The sequence below is a fragment of the Ovis canadensis genome, chromosome 5 (genome assembly GCF_042477335.2).
Source record: "Ovis canadensis isolate MfBH-ARS-UI-01 breed Bighorn chromosome 5, ARS-UI_OviCan_v2, whole genome shotgun sequence".
In the NCBI taxonomy this organism is placed as follows: Eukaryota; Metazoa; Chordata; class Mammalia; order Artiodactyla; family Bovidae; genus Ovis; species Ovis canadensis.
In genome coordinates, this window is record NC_091249.1 from 15,154,032 (window position 1) to 15,175,201 (window position 21,170).

Here is a 21,170-nt window from a genome sequence, read left to right on the forward strand (position 1 = left end):
TTTAATTTCCATGTATTTCCAAAGTTCCATACATTTCCAAAGCATCTAACTTCATTATGATTGGAGAATATACTTTTCATTTTAGTTCTTTCAAAATTTTGAAGCTTGTTTTTGATGTAGCCTATGGAATACTGAAGTCCCACATGCACTCGAGCACAATGTGCATTCTAGTGTGGCGTGTTCTACAAGTATCTGTTAGCTATAGTTGCCTTGCAGTGCTGTTAGAGTCTCCTGTTTGTTGGTCTCCCTGGTTCTATCCATTGACAGCGTGTTAGTTACTCAGTCGTATCTGCCTCTTTGTGATCCATGGAATGCTCTAGGCAAGAATACTTGAGTGGGTGGGTAGCCATTCCCTTCTCCAGGGGATCTTCCCAATCAAGGGATCAAACCAAGGTCTCCTACATTGCAGGCAGATTCTTTACCATCTGAGCCACCAGGGAGTGGGGTATTTAAAGTGTTTGGGCCTCCCTGGTAGCTCAGGGGTAAAGAATCTGCCTGTGATCCCCTGGAGAAGAAAATGGCAATCCATTCCAGTATTCTTGCCTGGAAAACCCCATGGACAGAGGAACTTGGTGGGGCACAGTCCATTGGGTCACAAAGAATCTGACAAAACTTAGTGATTAATTAGCAACAATGATTAAAGTGTCCAACTATCACTGTTCAATTGTCCATTATTCCCTTCCATTTTGTCAGTTTGTTTCCTGTAGTTTGAGGTTGCTTATTGGTGCTGCTCATTGTTATAAAATGCCTCCTTTTATTTCTAATAGCATATTTTGTTTTTAAGCCTATTATATGTTAGTATAGCCACTCCGACTTTCTGATAGTCTGTTTGCCTGATACCTTTTCCCATCCTTTTACTTTCACTATTTGTATCTTTAAATCTAATGTCTCCTATACACAGCAAATAGTTGGATCATGTTTATCCAGTCTGATCTGTTTTGATAGAAGCAATCCATTCACATTTAACACTACTGGACTTAGGTCCATCATTTTACTTTTTTTTAGCATCTCATGCTTTTTTTGGTTGCTGTTCATTTATTCCTTTTTGTGTTGAGTATTTTCCAGTGTAACCGTTTAATTTTTATAAATTTTGCTCTCCATTTCATAATTGAGTTTACAGTTGAAAAAGTAGACTCATATATCCAAATTGCTCGAAATATACTTGTTTTCCCACAACTGAATCAACTACTTGAAAGTCATTAAGACCTTCTTTTGGGATCCACAGCAACAAAACATTTTGTAAAAGAACCTATTTAACTTTTTAGCAAAAGGTTATCAATTTTTCTCCAAATTAGTTAACTTTTCTATTTAAGTATCAATCCTTGTCAACTCTAGATTAAATCAAATTTTAAAAGGTATTTGCATAATTTGTAAAGAAACTCTAAACTTATTTAATACCAACAGTGTTCTTCAAATTTTTCTGGTTGCTTTTGTTGCAAATTTACAAAATGCCTGATTACAATGAAAATTTTTAAATAATGTCAGAAAATATGTACAATCACCATTTCTTGATCTGTATCATCATGCTTCAAGACAGATTTTTGTACCTGGCTATGAATGTGACAGGTTTTTCCTTTCCTTGGAGTTTCAGTATTGGCTCACTAATATACTCTGTGATATAGGCAAGAAAATGTGTATTATACTGACATGTTTTGCTTTTGATTACTGGATATTTGGCAATAAAATCCAAAACTGGGATTAACAAAATAATAAATCATTGTTAGAAATTAACAATTCAACCAGTGAGCATTAAGGTAGACAAGATCATTAAATTGTCTTTTATCACAAACTGGTTATAGCAGTTGGGTTTGAACCTATATACTGATCAAGTTTTGACAATTGTGACGCTCTTCAAAGTGTCTATTTCAGAAAAGTTATTTGCAATAAGCATCACTAGATGAAACAAAACAGTAAGAGAAATCCAGGCTTATTTAAAAAGTCATAAGAAATCCAGATTTTTGACCTGACATAGCAGAAACACTTTCTGTAGTGGTAGGAACCTCTTTCTTCATATTTAGCAAAACTCTTCAGCAGATATCAAAGATGCAAAAATATGCCACAAGTGATTTTTTTTTTTTAGGCTGAGAATTCACCTTTTTCGGGTATGTTTGGAACTCCTTTAAGACAAAGCATACAAACCGTTAACTAAGCAGTGTCTTTTACATCATAGCTCATCTAAAGCTAAAAAAAAATACTGGGTTGGCCTAGTTCATTGAGGTTTTTCTGTAACTTATTACTTAAAGAAAAACCCAAACATTTGGGGCAACCCAATACTTTCAGTTTTGAATTAACTAATCTTTAATACTATCAGAAAGGTCTTATAGTCTATAGGTAATCTGCTTAACTGAATATATTTCATCTTTGTAAAACAGTCTTTTCTGCAATTTCCAAGAAGATTTCCATAATATAAACCATAAATCCATTAAAAAAATTTTTTCTTTGCCTGAGTACAAGATCTTTTTTAGCTAGCCAAGTATGTAAGTTCTTATCCTCTTACTGTTGGACTTTTAATTCTGATTTCAGGTGATTAATTTCATCCATACTTTTTTGACTGTTAAAACAATAAACCCAATATGCACCTGAACAAAATATATCTTAATATTGTTTTTATTACATTTTTTTGCATAAAAATTTTTCTTTTGCTCTGGTACACAAATTACAATTATTAATATTTCACTGTAAAATTTATATCTCCCAGTCTTTTCCAGTTGTGGTAATAGCTGTTCTATATTAGTAGAACTGATTTTAAATTTAGCAATTTGTTCATATTTATTTTTGAACTAGAAAAAATAATTTAATGATATCAAAATGAATATAAGCATCTCAATTACTAACTGTGATCCACATAGGCACAGTGGCTTGTGCTGCTTGCATAAAGCATTCAGATGAACACTTATTACTTTGGTTAGTAAATCATAATTAGAATGGAACCAGTTTTTTGACATCAACTGATGATGTTTATGTGTAGTATGAACAAGCACAGTACAAGAGATAAAGGGAAATATTTAGTTTCACTTAACAGAAAGCATTTTACAGCTCCATTCACACTAGCCATATTTCAAGTGCTCAAACACCATGTATCATATTGAACAGTCTAATTCATTGCATGAGGGAAAACAAGTGGGTTTAGAATGGCTGGATTCCTCCCATTTAAGGGTTCCTCTATTGAAGTATCTCCTAAAGAATAATCTTACCTAGTAACCTAGATTTAAAAAACTTTTTATACATATGGCATTTTCAAGGACATAAAAAGCCTAGAAGAAACAGGCTAAAACAATCAAATTAGCATCAAATGTTATCTCCTATTATTTTCCAGAGTTACTTAACTGTCTAGTAGAGGCACACTGGATCTCTTCTGCAGACTAAAATCTGAATGAATTATAATGGGAAATGAAGTAGAATGAAACTTGAGAAAAAAATGTTTGACTAAATGTTGTCAGGCCAGTAAAGGGCCTGAAAAACAAGGGCCTTGGTGGTAAAGACCTAAGAGATGCTGAGTCAGGGTTTTTCTAATGGAATAAAGAATGAATGAGCAAAATTCATTTACCTGTCTTTTCTCCCACAAGGCAGGCAGGAATCAAATTTCTCACTGATGCCATTTCCTAAATATGTCAAATTTCCCTTCTACTCTTACTGCCCTGCAATCTCTTCTCAGCTTATCATCTGACAAATGGACCACAAGAAAATCAGCTAACAGTAATCGCTTTAATCCACCCTGCACGGTACTGCTAGAAGGACCTTTCTAGAACACAAACTGGCTAATGCTACTCCCATTGAAAACCCTTTGTGGCTCTTTACCACCACCTACAGGATGAAATTCAAACTTTAGTACATGCTTTAAAGTTCAAAAATGCCCACTGTGTTCCAGATAATACACTAGGGCACTTTCCACTGAAAGATCTTCACCATGTTAATATAATACATGTTAATTAATACAGCTCCTACTATATTAATATACCATGTTAATTAATACAGCTATTAGTCATACAGTAAACAAGCTTAGTTCTTTAAAACCAGCTTTATAGTCACCTCTGGAAGACTTTATAGACCCATGTAGACAGACTTGTTCCCTTCATACCTGGTATATCTTCAGCACATATCACACTAGATTATAATGACCCATGAACAACTAAAGTCAGAGGACATGTCTGATAAATCTCTATTTCCAATCTAAACATGGGGTTGAAAAGAAGAAATTCCAAGTGAGTATTGATCAGTATGTATGTATGTGTTAGTCACTCAGTCGTGTCTGACTCTTTGTGACCCCATGGACTATAGCCTTCAAGGCTCTTCTGTCCATGCAATTCTCCAGGCAAGAATACTGGAGTGGGTTGCCATTCCCTTCTCCAGGGGATCTTCCTGACCCAGGGATCAGACCCAGGTCTCTTGAGCTGCAGGCAGATTCTTCACCGTTTAGCTACCAGGGAAGCCCACTGATCAGTATAGTACTAGTAACGCTTATCAGTATAGTAGGAAAAGTAGATTAATGAAAACTGATTCATCAAAAGGGACCAAGTACACACAGTTCTCCCACTCATCAGGTCTGTTCAAAGTCACCACTGGGAAGCATCATGTTAATGGGGAGGGGAGAAAGTTATTTCCCATATAAAGCTCAGAATGTGAGCACACACCCCTCACATCTTCATCACTATGAATATTAAAAGGAAAGCAAGTCCTACGATTTTGCAGATTTCTTCTGCCTGAATGTGATCACACCAGCATCCCTTTTCAACGTCTTTCAAGGACCATACTTTCAAGAATTACACAAAGCTTGGGAAAAAAAAGTTACTAGCAGGATTGCCATGAAGGGGAGATACCAAAATCACCAGGGCTACAGGATGAGAGTCAAAAGTCTTTAATTAATTAATTAATTAATCAGGCTCTGAGATCCCACAGCTTAAACGCACTCTACTGGTTAAGCCTGAAAAGTATCTGGCAGTAACAGCTCTTGGGATCACTTAACAGTCATGTTGGTATAGTGAACAGGCCAAAATAATTCAATAGTTTTTGAACAGATTCAAGTTATTTGAAGTGAACAGTTCAAAGAAAATGAGAAAATGGACATCTCCATACTCATCTGATTTAAAATGTTAATGTTGCTAAAGTAACTGTAGAAACTGGTCTTCAGTCACCTTGTAATCCCAGACATCTTTCTTCATATCTAGCAAAATTCTTCTGTTAGAGAGGTAAAATTATATATTAAGGATTATGTAGAAAATGTCTGCTTTAAAAACTGGACATCTCAGCGAACATTTTATCTAAATTGTGCTGTAGTTTTAAAGGATTTTTTTCCCAGCATCTACATAAAAATGTACATTTATTTATTAAAGAAGTAGTTTCTAAAAAGTAAATAGACGTAATGCTCTGAAGAGTTGAGAAATCAGACATTTTAAAAGTTTATATATACAACAAAATATACATGTAACAATTAAAACATTTAATTAGTATAACCCCACCAATACAATGTTTGCTACTGTATTTAAAAGCATTTATTCAAAATATGTCAAGCTCATTCCAAAGGATGAAAGACACACGAGCCCATTTCTTATGCTATGAGGTATATGGTAACAACAACAAAAAACCCAAATGCAAAAGGACCATCAGTTGCCTAAATATAAAACTGATCTTTGGCAAAGATGTGTTACACAGGATAACACAGCAATAAGGAGATCCTTAATTTCACATCATCTCCCCACATCACGGGCCCTGTTCACTCTTCCCTTTCAAAGAGTTACAACTCTGTTCCAGAGAACTCAGAATTTTAAATAGGTGGTCTGCTGATTAACATGCATCTCCTCAAACCTCAGTACTACAGTTATACAAATTACACTTTAAAAATATTTGAAACAGATAATTGAATTTATTGGTTGGCTATGAGTAGGAAAATACATCAGTAAAGAAAAGAGACCCTGTATATAAATATAATACTAGCTAGTTACAATGAAGGTTCCACTGAAAAGAACAGTAAAAGCCCTTGTTACCATCAGTCCATAGGTCATATTCAGTTTCCCATTACCCTTATTAAAGAGCTGCCTAGGCAAATGGGACATTCCTTGAGTTTAGTGCAGATAACATGCTGGGTTTTGTTACATGAATGGTAAACAAAAGTTAGTCCAGTGCATTACATAATATAATGTACTGTGAATAAAGACTAGATACTCTATTTTAGACACTATTTCAATAGAACGGTTACTAAAATTTATGTAACCGAAAAGAGCAAAGTGAACATCTTAAAACACTGTTTACAAGTGGGGGATAAACACTTGCCATAAAGGTTCTCTGAATTCTCTGCAGCTGGTTATTCTTATTGTTTCATTAAAAGAACAAATCTGCTGTAAATTGTTGTTTTGCCCAGGATGGTTCTTGTACTTATATAGCATAACCCCCAAACCTTAAAAGTTACTATGGAAATTCTGTAAGTTTAAGTAGTAAAAAGTGGAATACAGAAACTTAAACTTATTATTGAAAACTTGACATCTTAGAAGAGCTTTGAAATTTTAATTTCAACCTTTAGAAGTGCATTCCACCCAATTTAATCATGTCCTTAGGTTTCAAAGTGCTAACTCAAGTTTTCCTGGTGGTCACTAAATCAAGTAAAATAGAAAACATTTCTTGGAGTTGTTCCCTGCTTATCTTCTAGGACTGTTAAGTTGCAATCAACAATTTACTTCTACAACTTAAAATTATGCCATAAGTTAATTTTGATGAACATTATTTAAGTTCGTAAAGCATAAATAATCAGCCACTAATACAGTAAACTGTACTTCAAGAGATTTTACAAGGAATTGAGCACCTGTAAATTTCTGATCATTAAAAAGAAAATATACCCCAAATTTTCTGCAAAATATTCATAAGATGGGTTTATCCTGTAAGAACACTGAAATTACATTATGGCAACACCACATTAAATATGTTTGTTACAGAATTTTTGAAGAAAACCTATACTGTGAAAACTTACTAGTTTTTCTTTTTTTTATTTACTGCATTTTAGGGAGTACAGGTTACTGGAAATTATCCAGAACACAGAAAATATTTAAAACACAAACCTTGCTTAACCGAAGTTTCAGTCTATTTTGGTATGATCATTTATTCACTATAGACTGAAAACACTTTTTCTCTTTTGAAGCTTATGGTTGTAAATCTACTCCTGGTTCAATTTACCACTATCTAATAAGGTGGAGAAGCTGTTCAAACTGACCCACAGAATGCAGTATGCCTAGAAGAGGCAAGAACAAATATTTTCAAGACATAACCAGCCATTGTATCTTAGTATGCTGGTTCCAAATTAAAATATTTTGTAGACAATAACAAATACAGATGAAAATATTTTGTGTAAAGCTCAAACCTTTAGCATCTAACAAGTGCACTCTAGTTCCAGCATCTATGAAAAGAATACATCCTCCATTAAAAACAGAGTAAGTGCTTCTCCCCTTCTTCCATAAAGCTCAAGCAGTTTCCTTCATCTCATCAGTCCAACCAGCTCCAGCTTGCCTTTGCTGGAAACTGTCATGATGCACACTACCAACACAGTGTTTAGGAAAAATGAGTAAACATCTTTTATTCACACTTTACAAAAACCAAAAACCCAAAAAGAAACCCTAAAGAAAGCTATGCATTGGTTCTATATCAATAATACCAGCTTTCCAATGTACTGATTATAAACCAGATGTGTTTGGTGTCAGCACAACGTAAAACAAAAGGCAAAAAATAAAAAACTATCACAACAAAATCTTAAAAAAAAAAGAAAGAAAGAAAAAGCAAACCTCAAAGGAAAAACCAGGTCCCAGACAAAGATTCAAGATCAAAACCTTTTGTAGAATTTTTTTTTAAAGGAAAAAAATAAGAATCTTTTACTTAAACAGTGTGTAATTTTATTTTCTCTTAGAATAAGCACATTTAAGTGCTGAACATTTTTCATAAAATTTTAAGTCATTATCCAAAATGACTCATTCTCTGTATAAAAACTGTTATTAACAATCAACAATTTCTCTTCTTAATGCTCACTGGATACATGGTGTCCTTTTGCTTCCCTGCCTGCAGCTGAAACAAAAGCAGTTAGACCAAGTTCCCTCTGAATTCATTTGTTTTTTGAGAGAATGAATGAATGAGAACAGAACATATAGGAGTTCACTTTGCAAAGTTAAAGCTGGCTTTAATCTCTATCCTACTAATGGCACTACAGGCAAAATACAAGGTATAATATCTTTTATCTTGGTTGACATATTAAAATGACTTGGTCACTTTAAAAATGATCTGAAGTATTGTCTTAGGGACCTGTTTTGAAAATACATCTCATTTATTTTATACTGCTTCATAAACGGAAAATCACTTTTTTTCTTTTTTTAAAAAAAGGGAATGATTTTTTAAAAACATGGAAACTAAGGAATACATGGAAAACAAAAAGAATTCACATGATAGTAGTACTCTGGGTGATGAACAGCACTGTGCAATGACGCCAAAAAGCAGTGCTTGGGTCTGGCAAACAAAGACCCAGGGATCCCCACCCTATGAACACGTTCCAAAATGTGATATTCAATGCTTCACAATGGAAAAAACCCACAGCTCATACAAAAGGATTTTCATAAAACTCTCACAAATGCTAAACAGTATTTAAAAAATACAAAAGAGGATGCACAGATTTTCTCTGCATGCACAGGCAGTGCTTGGTGGGAACAAATTCAGGCAGGCACAGTGGAGATAGGACAAGAAGTGTCTCGAAAAGGAGTTAAGAAGCTGTACCTAAGCAGCCATAATTTTTTAACTTAAAAAAGTTAAGGATTTAAAAATATCAGAATGTACATACATCAACCATTACACATTCAGTCCATAAATGCCTTCAGATCATTCACTACTCAGATTATCTGTCCTGGTAAATAGTTTTTTGCAAAAATCCAGGAATTCATAGGTAAGTTGTCTCTAGTCCAAGCAAATGTCCTAAACTTTAAACAGAGTTAAATTTAATGTTTTCCATTTAAAAACAAAGTAGTACAAAAGGGCTAACAAAACCCTAACAGTGCAAATCATCAGCAGAGAAAGTCTGTTGCAACTTCTTTTACAAGCTTTATAACACATGAAACAGGTAAAAAAAAACCTTAGCCTTAGATTACAATACAATCATTTCCAAATCTGATTTTTTTAGTACAAAATTTCATAAATCAGGTCTTCTGTGGATCATATACAATCATAAAGGCTAAATTCAAATTCTATATTTTACAAACAAGTCTGAAAAAGGAGGGAGTAAAGTACGGAAGAATGATCTCTGGATGTTATTACTGGCCTCAAAAAAGTAGTGCTACAGATTTCTGTGCAAAGAGAATATGCTGTTCAGTTTCCTATTTCAAGGCATGAAAATATTATATTGGATAGAAGAAACAGGAAAATTATTTGCAACAAATTAAAGATAGGTGCAAACACACCAATCCCTGTCTAACAGTATATAAAGCATACTGGGCTCAGAATTTGTTTGCTAGCACCTGGCTTTCATACTATATCCTTATCAAATGATCAGACTGAAAACTCAAATCATCATTAAGAAAAAACAAACCAACAAATCTTAGTGGCCATACCTCACTCCCCTATATTCAGAATTTTTACAAGTTTATGAGTAAAACTGAGGTCATCCTCTGAAGGTACTTGACTACCTCCTGCCAGGAAGGTGAATGCCATTAACCTGGGGCAGGAAAGGCAGTAAGAGCTCCAGTTGTGCAAAAAGTGAGAAGTGGTCAGAGGGGATGAGTGGGTGTGGGCAGCCGCTGATATTGTTCTCAACTAGCCAGTGGTGGTCCAGAGGTCCCAGAATGCCTAAAGTGTTCAGCTGAGGTTTAGAATAGAAGATGTAGTCAATTATACCCTGAAAAACAGAAGGCAAAAAGAAAAATAAGAAAATGACACATAAAATGACACTGAAATACTGAGAACTTTCAAGACATATCCTCAGTCGTGTTTGGTAAACAAAGAAATTTACTAGGCTGCAGAAAAGGGCAGTTATTACATAGATCAAATAACAACCACAAACTGAGAATGAAGAAACCTTAGGGATGGTAATCCTTCTTCCTCCTATGTAGATCGTTTCAAAATCTTTAACGAGACCTAAAGAATCCTTCACGATACAGCCTCTGCTTCTTTTTCCTAACTTAACTTGTGACACTTTTCCTTGCTCACTACTCCACTGCCATACTAGCCCTTTTTGGGAAGCAGGGTGTGAACTGAGGTGCGTCTCCTGTAGGTGAGAAGCTCCGTCCTCCTCCAGGGCCAGCACACGTGTCTGCAACACTTTCTTCTACTTGTCACCTGACTAAATCCCTCTTAACCTTCAAGTGCCAAGTTTAATTACCTTCCCAAGGCCTTCTGGAATCCTACCCTTATCCACTTAAAGCTACCACCTGATTTTTTCCCTTGCTAATGTACACCCTTAAGTGCAACTATATACTCATTTGTGTGGCTGAAATCTATGTTCCCACCAGACTATGATGTCACAAAGGCCAAGCACATCTCTGCCTTTTACACCTTCAACAGCACTCAGGCACAGCATCTGGCACACAGCTAGGATACTCTTAGTTTGCTCCTCTCTGTCCAGTAACTGTAACAGTCTGTCCTTTACATGCTCTTGGCCAAAAGTATTTAAGCACATTCTAAATTCTTCCTAATTTTCTACCAGTAACAGTAGTCAGAAGGCAAACACCTCTAATCTCTCCCATCTTGTGGTTATCATCCTCCCCTCTTCTGCCATCAACCTCCTTGAAACGAAAATCTGTAGCTGGTTTTTTCACTCATTGCTCAGTTACTCTTCAACTCATTGTATTCTAGTTTCTCTGAACACCTCTACAGACAACTCTGAGCAAATCTTTCTGAAGCTTAACACTCACTCCTCTTTCCCTAGAAAGGCTTTCCTTCCTTGGCATTTAAGTTCCTTATACTGTCATGGTTTTCCACCTCTTTGATTACTATCATCATTTACATGTTAGTTTTGCCCAGTCTACTCTAGTCTCTCTTTAACTATACATACTCATCTCTGCCCAGTGTTAAATCATTATCTACGGTTCTATAGATCCTCGAAAGTCAAATAAAAAAATTTTTTAGTTTTCAAAAGTTTCTCAAAGGAGTCTAAATAACCCTCCCCTCTAAAATTAAGCAACAGTTAACACAAGTATTTGCACTATTCTAATAGACAATCTAACCTGAATGACTATTTTTTCAGCAGGTTAGAAATGGAAAACTAGGATTTAAGAGAGCAAAAATGCAAAAGATGGCAAAAAAGGACAATTGAACACAAGTCCTAAACAACCACAGATAATAAAAATGAGGAGAATTACTAGGAAAAAAACTCCACATTGTAATAATCCATTAATTGTATAAGAAGGCATATAAACAATATGTGTATTAGAAAATTTACAACAGCTAACAGTAAACTACATTTTGGTTCTCAAATAGTACAGTTTCAGTTAAACTGAAAGAGAAGAAACGGAACATCAAACTAACATCAAATAAAATACAATGGTCCTGCATATCCAGGTGTTAGTAATGAGCCCATTAAAAAAAAAAAAAAAAGCTCTAAAGAGATGACAGATAACTCAGGATTTAATATCATTATTTCATCTGATCTCTAACCCTAGAAATGATTCTAATAATATCTATAAAGTAGGGGTGGAATTCTAATCACATGGAATTCTACATAAGAATACTGCTGTCAGCTAATTTGAGATGGCTTAATTCCATTCTGAGTGTTAACATTTAAAGCCATCACAAAATTATAAAATGCTCTTGAAAAAAAAATGGAGTTTTAAATGTTTCTTCATCTCAAAACTCACCTTAAAATCAAATGTGTAGTTGGTGTAAGGCATCAGGCCACTCTCATAGGCACTCTTTAACTTGAAGCCATGAGTGATCCTTCCATTGGTTGTCCCATTTTTCCCATTACAGCTGAAGTTCGTAAGACTTTCATTGTATCTCAGTTCCTTAAAGTCTTTATGATTTGTTTCTACTTCACCAGTGCTCAAATATTCTACAACACCTATAAAGAATATAAATGTACTTTCTGCATTGTTAAGTATAATATACAATGTGTAATACGTAACTAAACAGGTAATTCAAGAGTAAAGTTTTAAATCACACATATTCTCACTTTTTAAAATGTTTCACTATTTTCCACCTTTGCCAAAACTTGTATAAACACATTTTTTCCATGGTTTTAATCACAGTGAATATTTTACACTTTACCACATGAACTTATGTCATCTCAATTATTTTTTTTTAATAATTGTGTAACACAACAGGGCTGACATATAGTATTTGTTAAACCATTTCCCTATTTCTTAAAGTTCATGTTATTCCTTTTTTTTTTTTTTTAATTAACACCCCAATCAACATCTTAGTATGTAGGCTTCTGCTCAGGGTCAGCATGAAATACCAACATTAGGATTCATTGTGCGTATGAATACATGAATTATGAAAGAATGACAGAGCCATCTCACCATCTCTGGACACTATTTTTCCAGTGTGCTAAGCATAAGGTGGGGCTTCCCTTGTGGCTCTGATGGTAAAAAAATCCATCTGCAATGTGGGAGACCTGAGTTCAATCCCTGGGTTCCGAAGATACCCTGGAGGAGAGTGTGGCAACCCACTCCAGTATTCTTGCCTGAAGAATCCCATGGACAGAGGAGCCTGGACAGATACAGTCCATGGGATCACAGAGTCAGACATGACAGAAGTGACTTAGCACACACACAGGCATAAGGTGGGCTCTGCAAATATTTAACTTTCATTTAATCACTTACCAAAACTAGACATTTTTCCATGTGTTTTGTTATTACAATGCAACATAGAAATGAGTCTTAAGATCTGTATCATGCGACAAGAGTCTCTCTTTGCCCCTCACATATTTTGTAGCTAAAGAGGATGAAAAGCAAATAAAGAACTTTCCAGTAATCCCCAGATGGCTTTGATGAGACAGACTAAAGAATTATGGATCTTAGGCACCTTTATTTCCCCCAAAACAGATTTTAACATAAATTCTGTTTCATTATCTTTTCTTTCATCTATTGTGACAGCAGCAATATGCTACTGAATTTAACTACTCCAAGTGTGTGTGTGTGAATGCATGCATTCATGCATGCAAGTAAGTTCAAGGGAAAGTTCTCTTGAGTATCCAAGAAAGTACGGTTGTTACTCACTGTACTATCTATGGAAAAGTTTAAGAATAAGGCTTTCTGTATTCTTCCACTCTGTGACTAAATATCAACATTCTTGATCCTTTTTTTGTTAAAACCACTGTCTGACCTGTGTAAACAGAAAAATCTCAAATTCCAACTGAGGTGCACAATGTTTCTAATCGAGTCTACCAAAATTTGAGACTGGGTGATATACGGTCAAATTTAAACTGGATTATATTACCACATGCTGGAATCCCAGAGTCTGTCTTAGTAACCTTTTCAGAGTCTGCAATACATAGAACATGGGGATAATAATATATGCCCATGTGTTTTCTGAAGATGATTAACATCTGGATAATATCCAGAGGATAATACCATTACCATTTACTATTTCATTTTATAATGAAGTGGTAATAATACCATTTCATTTTCAAAATGGTCTCCCTACTCCACACACACAAAAGATTTTTAACCTGATTGATAGCGGCCACTATAAACTGAATTTTCATTTTGACTAGATTTGGAATTATCAGAAACAACAGATTACAAAAACATTTTAAGTCAGCAAGTGTTCTATGTAAGATAGCATTGTTTTGTTTACCAGAGTCCGGCAAAGAATTAAGATCTGCACATAACACTAGTGGAATAGTTCCAAATTCTCCTAATACATTGGACTGGAGACTTCTCGAGGCTTTATCAATAATATTCTTCACTTCTGAGAGGAACATCATCGTTTGAACCAACTTCACATCGGAGTATTCAGGGTCCCAGTGCATATGAGCATTAGCCACGAGAATAAGCTGCTTTTCTGTTCCAAGATGTGGCTTTCCAGCTATATCAGATAAAAAGAAAAGAAACAAAGCCCATATATTCTCACATGGTCTGAAAGCAAGTAATATCTCAGAGTCCTGGGAATTTAAAAAAAATGCTAAAATCTGGTTGAAAATCTCCCATCTGAAAACTGATCTACCCTCTGCAACAAACCTGAGAAACAGACATCTGGCCTCTGGGATGAGGACTTCCAGCACAGGGTATTCACTCTTTGAACAGAGAGCCCATACTATTTGGGACAGCTTGGTTTTTAAATAGTTCCAGCTCCTTAAAACTTCTAATTTTCTAGATGTCCTAAACTGAGCATCACAAAATTAAACGGACATCCTTTTTCTTAAAAAAACATTTTAAAAAGTCACTAAGTTCCATCTTCCATCTTTTCTATCCCTCAGATTATATATCCCCATTTCCAGCTGCTCCTCAGGTGAAAGAAGTCTCAGTTCTTACCATGATGATCACTCTCTAAATATACATTTAATCTGAAATAGGTGGTCCATTTCTCCAAGACTTAAGACCTTTAAAATAATGATTAAAAGCAGGTCAGGGAGAGAAGTCAACACAGAAATATCCTTGTTGCCAAGAAATTGTATTACGTGTACAGAATTCTTCTCTCTGAGCAGTTATTTTAACTAATATTTACTTCAGTATTTTATGTGACAAATTCTCGAGCAGAAAAAACCTTGTTTTATGCCTTTTAAGATTTGAAATACTTTTCTAGGCAATGCTTCCTCTTCTTGAGCTCTGCGGTAGAGAAAACTGGATGAGATTTTAGAAAAGATTTAAATTCTGAATTTCTTCAGGCATTAGACAAGAGTATTAATATGAAACATTTTGTGTCGTCTATTCCATTTTGGAGGCCAGATTTTATAGGAAGTGAAAAGGTCACTCACATGATACTTCAATCAGTTCCTTTCGAAGCTCTAGCAGTACAGCCACTCCTATGTTATCTTTCGTCATGACTCTGTTCAGCATGGCTTCAGACCCTTCTGAATTTGCCATTGCTAGTTGATTAAATTCAACAGTGTGTTTCTGAACCAAAGTAAATCTAAAACAAAACACACACAAATATAAAATTGGGGATACCAAGACATCCATTTTGTGGTAAATGCAATTTCCCCCCAACTTCCTTAACAGACATGATGACATGTAAATTACATTACAGAAAATCCTCCACACTTAGCACTAAGCTTCCCGTGTCCATTTCAGTTGCTCTCAGTCTGCCACAGATACAAATAACATCTTGAGAAACTTTTACAACTTAAGATAATACAGTCATCTTAAGACAATACAGTCATCTTCTATTTAGGTTTCATGTTGGAATATTCCATCTTACAATTTTAAAATAATTTTCTTCCAAAGTATGGGCTTAAGAATCTCTCTACCATCCCAGAGGGAATGCAATTACAAAGTGTTTCAATTAACAACTGGAGTTAAACCCTAGAAGACACCTGAAAAAACAGCAGAACTTTCAACATGTCTTCCAAAAACATTTTTTCTGATGAATCAAAACACCCTTTAAATCATAGTACTGTTTTCTTGAGAAATAAAATGTGCCTCATTCTCTTAGCTGCCAACTAATTTCCATTCCCTTGACCCTCATCCTGCAAATTCAGAGAATATTTTCTTTTCAAGAGTAAGATGACTGGGGAATTCCCTGGTGGTCCAGTAGTTAGGACTCTGACTTCCACTGCAGGGAAACAGGTTTGATCACTGGTCAGGGAACTAAGATCCCCACATGGCATGGACCCCCCAAGAAAAAGAAGAAAGAAAGAAGATGACTTACTTTTCTGTTTTAAAAAATATTGCACAGCCATCAACATGTTTTCTTTCTTGCTCTGACATTGTCCTAGCTCTAGATTTAGGACTAAAGAATCCATTATAGCCACGTTCTTTCAGTTCTACCAGAAAAAAACTGTAATACTGTTCTGTTTCAACTTCCTGAAAAATTGTAAACAGCAGTTATTTCATAAGACAAAAACCAGTCCTATGCACTATCTTTATATGTACAGTTTGAGACCTTAAAATAAATTCAAAGGACTGATCTGAAGAATGAAGAATTACATCTTTTCAATGTAATTTATCTGAAATCAATCACAACACCTACTTGTCATTTTACAGGTACCTGTTAATAAAGTACCTCTTTGCTGTTTAGGAGTAAAGAATGGAAAGCCATATACCCCTATGCATATGTATTTCCTTATATTTTATATTTCCTGATATATATATTTCCTTATATTAAAACTGGTATAAACAAAAATCAGAACAGGAGAAGGAACTCCACAGATCAAGTTTCAGACCACAAGGAGAAAGTCACTTGCCAAAGGTCATGTAAGTTATTATGAGGGTTGGACTGAGAACCCAGTTACTGTCTACCAGATTCAATGTTCTTTCCACTTGGCCCTGATTATTCAATTACCACTGGTAGTAAAGCAAAATTATACCTTGACAGTGCCACCCGATTAAAAATAGTGTGGAAGGACATAAAGGAGGAGCAGGTAAACATTTAGCTGTAATAGCAATCACCTAAACACCCAGCTTAACCCATTTGCTTAATTTGGCAGCACAATGCTAAAAGCACAGGATGCAGCGAATGTTCCCAGAATTCAGTCAATACAGGAAAAGTCTGTATTTTAAGAACTGCGAAAGCCAGGACTTCAAATGTGTTAATGTAATGCATACTCAAGCTACTCCTTGCTTGATCAAGGGGCATTTCTGCAATTTACACAAGTATTCTTCTGATGACTTACCTGAAGACTTATGATATCAGCATTGCAACTCAAGATTTCTTGAATAATGGCCTTTTTCCTGTAGTCCCAATTTAGTGCCCATGATGGACAGTAGCCATATAACTGCCGGGTCGCATATTTATCACAAAGAACATTATAGCACATGACAGAAAACAAGGCTGTAGGAAAGATAACTTTACTTATTCACACACGTGGCAGAAAAAGAAAATTAATTTTGTTTCACTTAAAACTAAGTTTGACTTTATTCATTCAATAATATCCTCACAGAAAAGCTACCATATGCCAGACATGGCATAAGTCAGATAATAAAGGAAGAACAGATATATGAACAAATATAAATAATAATTGTGTTTCCCACTACATAAGTACAGACAGAAGGTTCAAAAGGAAACAGACTAAGATCTTGAGTCCTTCAGCTTCTAAGACCAAGGCTCCTCATTTCTATGCTCCCTCCACCACTTCATCAATTATTCATGTAGAATGTAATCTGACATTTATCTAAGAAAACATACGTTTTTTTTCTTAACAGCCATCTCTGCTCTTCTTCTACAAAGCAACTATTAATTCACATGAAAGAAGAACACCACTGCACACCCGACAGAAGTGCCCAAACTATCTTCATACAATTTTAAAAGATTAGAGGTCATTAGCTTGATTTCTCTCTCAAGTAGGTGTTTTCGCTTTCTTATAATTTTGTATTATCATACAGCTGGAATACTGCAGAATTTGGGAAATTACAATATAGAAAGATGTGGGTGTATAACTGAATTTGACCAATACTTTAGAACAGAGTTTCTCAAAAGCACCACCACTGACATCACGAGTAGGTAATTCTTTGTTGTTGAGGGCTGTGCTATGCACAGCAGCATCTCTGATCTCTAGCCACAAGATGCCAAGAGCACATCTACCACTTGTTGACAATGAAAAAATATCTCCAGACGCTGCTGAATGTCTTCTGGGGGATAAAACCACCCCTGGCTGAGAAGTACTGCCTTATACCAAACTTTCCTCGACAATGATTATATAGAGGCCAGTTACACCTGGTAGCTCAGACAGTAAAGATTCCGCCTGCAATGCAGGAGACTTGGGTTCAATCCTTGGATTGGGAAGATCCCCTGGAGGGGGGAACCCACTCCAGCATTCTGGCCTGGAGAATCCCCATGGACAGAGGAGCCTGGCGGGCAACAGTCCATGAGATCACAAAGAGTCAGACACGACTGAGCAACTTCCACTTCACTCACACAAGCCTTTATTATCATCTTCAAACCAAATCAACCTTAAGTGTTCTACTGTAATACTGCCCATAAACTAAAGCATACCAACAATACTATTAGGTTTATAAAGACAAAGTAAAAATAAGATTAAAACAAAAATCAGGTTACCAACCAGTTGGCCGTGTTCTGTCTGGTTCTTGTAACATAATCCAAGATCTTGGAGGTGGCTGTTCTGTTGAAACTAGTTGAACATAAAACACAAAATTAAACAATATTCTTAGATGTCTTTCTAAAAATATGGTTTAATCAAATGACCACTTACTTCTTTTTGCAGTACCTGCCAAATTATCAAGCAAATAGTTCAGTAGCCTTCTTGTTCCATCTGGCTCCAGATAGAGGTTCAATATGTCCTGGGTAAGTGGATTTCCTGGAAATATTTTTAAAATAGGTAAAATGAAACAAAGACAAATGTTAAAATATTTCAAAACTTAAAAATATACCAAAACTATCAGATCATTTGTGTATTAACTATGTAATTGTATATATTAACCACATATATAAATATATATATATATAGTAACTCAATATATCAAACTAGAAAAAAAATATTTTCTTCAGTTTGTGAAGAGTAAAAATAATTCATACCACATTACATAGAAGTACCCAAAAATGATTACTAATGGCCTGACGTCAATCTAGAAGATATCTAATAGTGCTCTGCATTTGACCCTGCCGCTTCAACACTTTCATAAAGATCAAAACGGGACTGGAGAACAGTGGCAAGAAGGACTAGGAGAAGGAAAGGTGAGAGCCAATATAATCAGCCTGAGAATCGTAATTGAAGAATGCTACAGAGTTAATAAGGAAATATCCTACTGAAAAATGCCGTCTAGCACTTAGATTTTTTAAAATTCTAAAGAATGAAATAGCAAAATGAGACAGTTAATTAAGTTAATTCAGATTAACTCACTAATGAAGGAGGAAAACCCCAGAGCAGTATTCCAACAGCAAATTCAATCATTGTTTCATAAGTGCCCCAAATGAAAGCAAATGCAATGATTTACATGTACTGTTAAGAGTCTGAAATTCTCTCAGAAGGGTTTCTCACATACGAGAAGTAACAACACAGTACACTGTTTAAAACCAAAGTTCCTATCCATGTTCCATTTTAAGAAAGACTAGTAAATTCTACAGACTGAAGATAGCTAAAATAATAAGACATTTTAGTCATTTGAAATTTTTTTTTAAGATGGAATTTAAGAATCACCACCAAACAGAGAAAAAAAAGTAATTTGCATTTATTCTTTTCTCTTGTGAAAGAATAGACACAAAAAGCAGAATGAGGACAAGGGGCAGGATCTGATAGAAAGCCAGCTCAGAAGAGAAGTGGATGGTAAGCATTAGAACTATTTAAGATAACATGCCCTGACCTGTGAGACAGTGGAATATCCTTCACAAAAAGCCAGATTACACGGGTGGGAAGAACAGCTAAATTAGTTGGCTTTTAAGAGCTCTACGATTTTAGTAACTGTAAAGGTAAAAATGTGCTCCTATAAATGCGAAGTATTAATTGCAGGAAGACAAGTTACAACATATGTGTACAGCTCTTTATAGATACCAGTGAAGTTGCTTAGTCGTGTCCAACTCTTTGCGACCCCACGGACTGTAGCCTACCAGGCTTCTCTGTCCATGGGATTTTCCAGGCAAGAATATTGGAGTGGGTTGCCGTTTCCTTCTCCAGGGGATCTTCCCAACCCAGGGATCGAACCCAGACCTCCCACATTGCAGGCAGACACTTTACCCTCTGAGCCACCAGGGAAGCCCCACAGATACCAGAGTCCTGAAACTTTCATCTAGTCACAATCCTATGAAACAGGTAGCTGTAACTTAAAAGTTACCAGGACCCTGTGGGTGTGTTGAGAAAATGAAGTCAACTAAAAAAATTTCAGTACCAGGTAAGCATCCCATTCTAACCAGATTACACTTAACGCTGTCTTTTTTACTACTTTCTAGCATAAAAAATATTTAAAGGCAATCACTGAGGTTACAGAATTCTAGCTGAGCTAATTAAAATCCTAAAAGATAATGCTGAGAAAGTGCTGAAATCACTATGTCAGCAAATACAGAAAACTCAGAAGTGGCCACAGGACTGGAAAAGGTCAATTTTTATTCCAAATCAAAAGAAAGGCAATGCCAAAGAAAGTTCTCATTACTGTGCAACTGCCCTCATACCACATGACAGCAAGGTTATGCTCAAAATCCTTCAAGCTAGGTTTCAGCAGTACGTGAAACAAGAACTTCCAGATGTAAAAGCCGGATATAAAAAAGGAAAGGCAGATTTTTTGTAATGGCTGCTTCCTTGAAGGCACTGTCACGTGGAATCTCTTAGCCTCAGCATCCGGAGCTACTGGAAGGGAGTCAGATAGAATTCAGTACCGCCTTCTTTGAGATCTTCATCCTTCAAGAACCAGCCACATCATGATCTCAGTTTCAACACAGTTGTTCCTAGCCCTCTTTTCTTTGCTTTTGGTGCTGCCTGTTGTTGAAGCAGTAGAAGCCGGAGATGCAACTGCTCTCTTGTTAGGTGTGATTCTCAGCATGACAGGCATTTGTGCTTGTTTGGGGGTGTATGCACGAAAAAGAAATGGACAGATGTGACTTTGAAGGGCCTCCTGAATCAAACCTTCCTCTGAAAATCTTTGTGCTATTGAGTTTCAGAACTGAGCTTTGGTGTCTGAAAGTTCCCAAGAAACAGTTAATAGAGAAGTTTTATATTATTGGCTATTTTCCTATAAAAAGGAACAGATTGATATACTGTGTTAAAGGGAAAACAACATGTTTTTGTCATAACAGATAATGCACTGGAAAATGCAATCTGTAATTTGCATTTGCTGAAATTTGCCTAAGTAATATTTCATAGTTTCAGAATTCTCAGTAGGAAGAAGGAAACTCTTGCCCAGAATCCTAGGAAATTGCCACTGTTCAGTTATAATCACTGCCTCCTGCATCATTGAGAAATTTTTTCTCCATATTTTTATTGGATTTTTGTTTTGTTATCTCCCAAGTTAATACTGTACCTAGACATTAAATACAGTTGGCCAGAAATTAAAACTTATCTCTGTGTGGGAAAAAGTTCAGAAAATGTATCCAATGTATCTAACATTGAAATGGAGAGATTTAATGTAAAAAAAATATATTACATTGAAATGGAGAAGAGATCTATTATTTAA

General features: G+C 35.6%; 2 protein-coding genes and 1 long non-coding RNA gene across 4 annotated transcripts in view; 2 read left to right on the forward strand and 1 right to left on the reverse strand.

The window, feature by feature from the left end:
* The window catches only part of LOC138440706 (uncharacterized), a 31,008-nt gene extending 13,615 nt beyond the window's left edge, over positions 1 to 17,393 (forward strand). Inside the window, exon 3 of the long non-coding RNA XR_011257097.1 lies at positions 17,256 to 17,393. This is a non-coding gene — a long non-coding RNA (uncharacterized lncRNA). The remainder of the gene's footprint in view (positions 1 to 17,255) is intronic.
* CNOT6 (CCR4-NOT transcription complex subunit 6) overlaps positions 4,840 to 21,170 on the reverse strand; it is a 92,978-nt gene continuing 76,647 nt past the window's right edge. The window contains exons 5-12 of one of the 2 annotated variants that reach the window (XM_069590379.1): positions 18,278 to 18,367; positions 18,113 to 18,181; positions 16,727 to 16,884; positions 15,763 to 15,917; positions 14,870 to 15,024; positions 13,750 to 13,980; positions 11,808 to 12,010; positions 4,840 to 9,850 (exon numbers count right to left, since the gene is read on the reverse strand). In XM_069590379.1, the coding sequence (XP_069446480.1) occupies positions 9,638 to 9,850; positions 11,808 to 12,010; positions 13,750 to 13,980; positions 14,870 to 15,024; positions 15,763 to 15,917; positions 16,727 to 16,884; positions 18,113 to 18,181; positions 18,278 to 18,367 (1,274 nt within the window). In that variant the 3' untranslated portion in view covers positions 4,840 to 9,637. Of the gene's footprint in view, positions 9,851 to 11,807; positions 12,011 to 13,749; positions 13,981 to 14,869; positions 15,025 to 15,762; positions 15,918 to 16,726; positions 16,885 to 18,112; positions 18,182 to 18,262; positions 18,368 to 21,170 lie in introns of both variants that reach the window. The other variant, XM_069590378.1, reaches the window with a different exon arrangement.
* LOC138440705 (small integral membrane protein 30-like) lies at positions 20,325 to 20,683 on the forward strand. Its single transcript, XM_069590381.1, has one exon. The coding sequence runs from the start codon at positions 20,419 to 20,421 to the stop codon at positions 20,596 to 20,598; it is 180 nt and encodes a 59-aa protein (XP_069446482.1). The 5' UTR covers positions 20,325 to 20,418; the 3' UTR covers positions 20,599 to 20,683.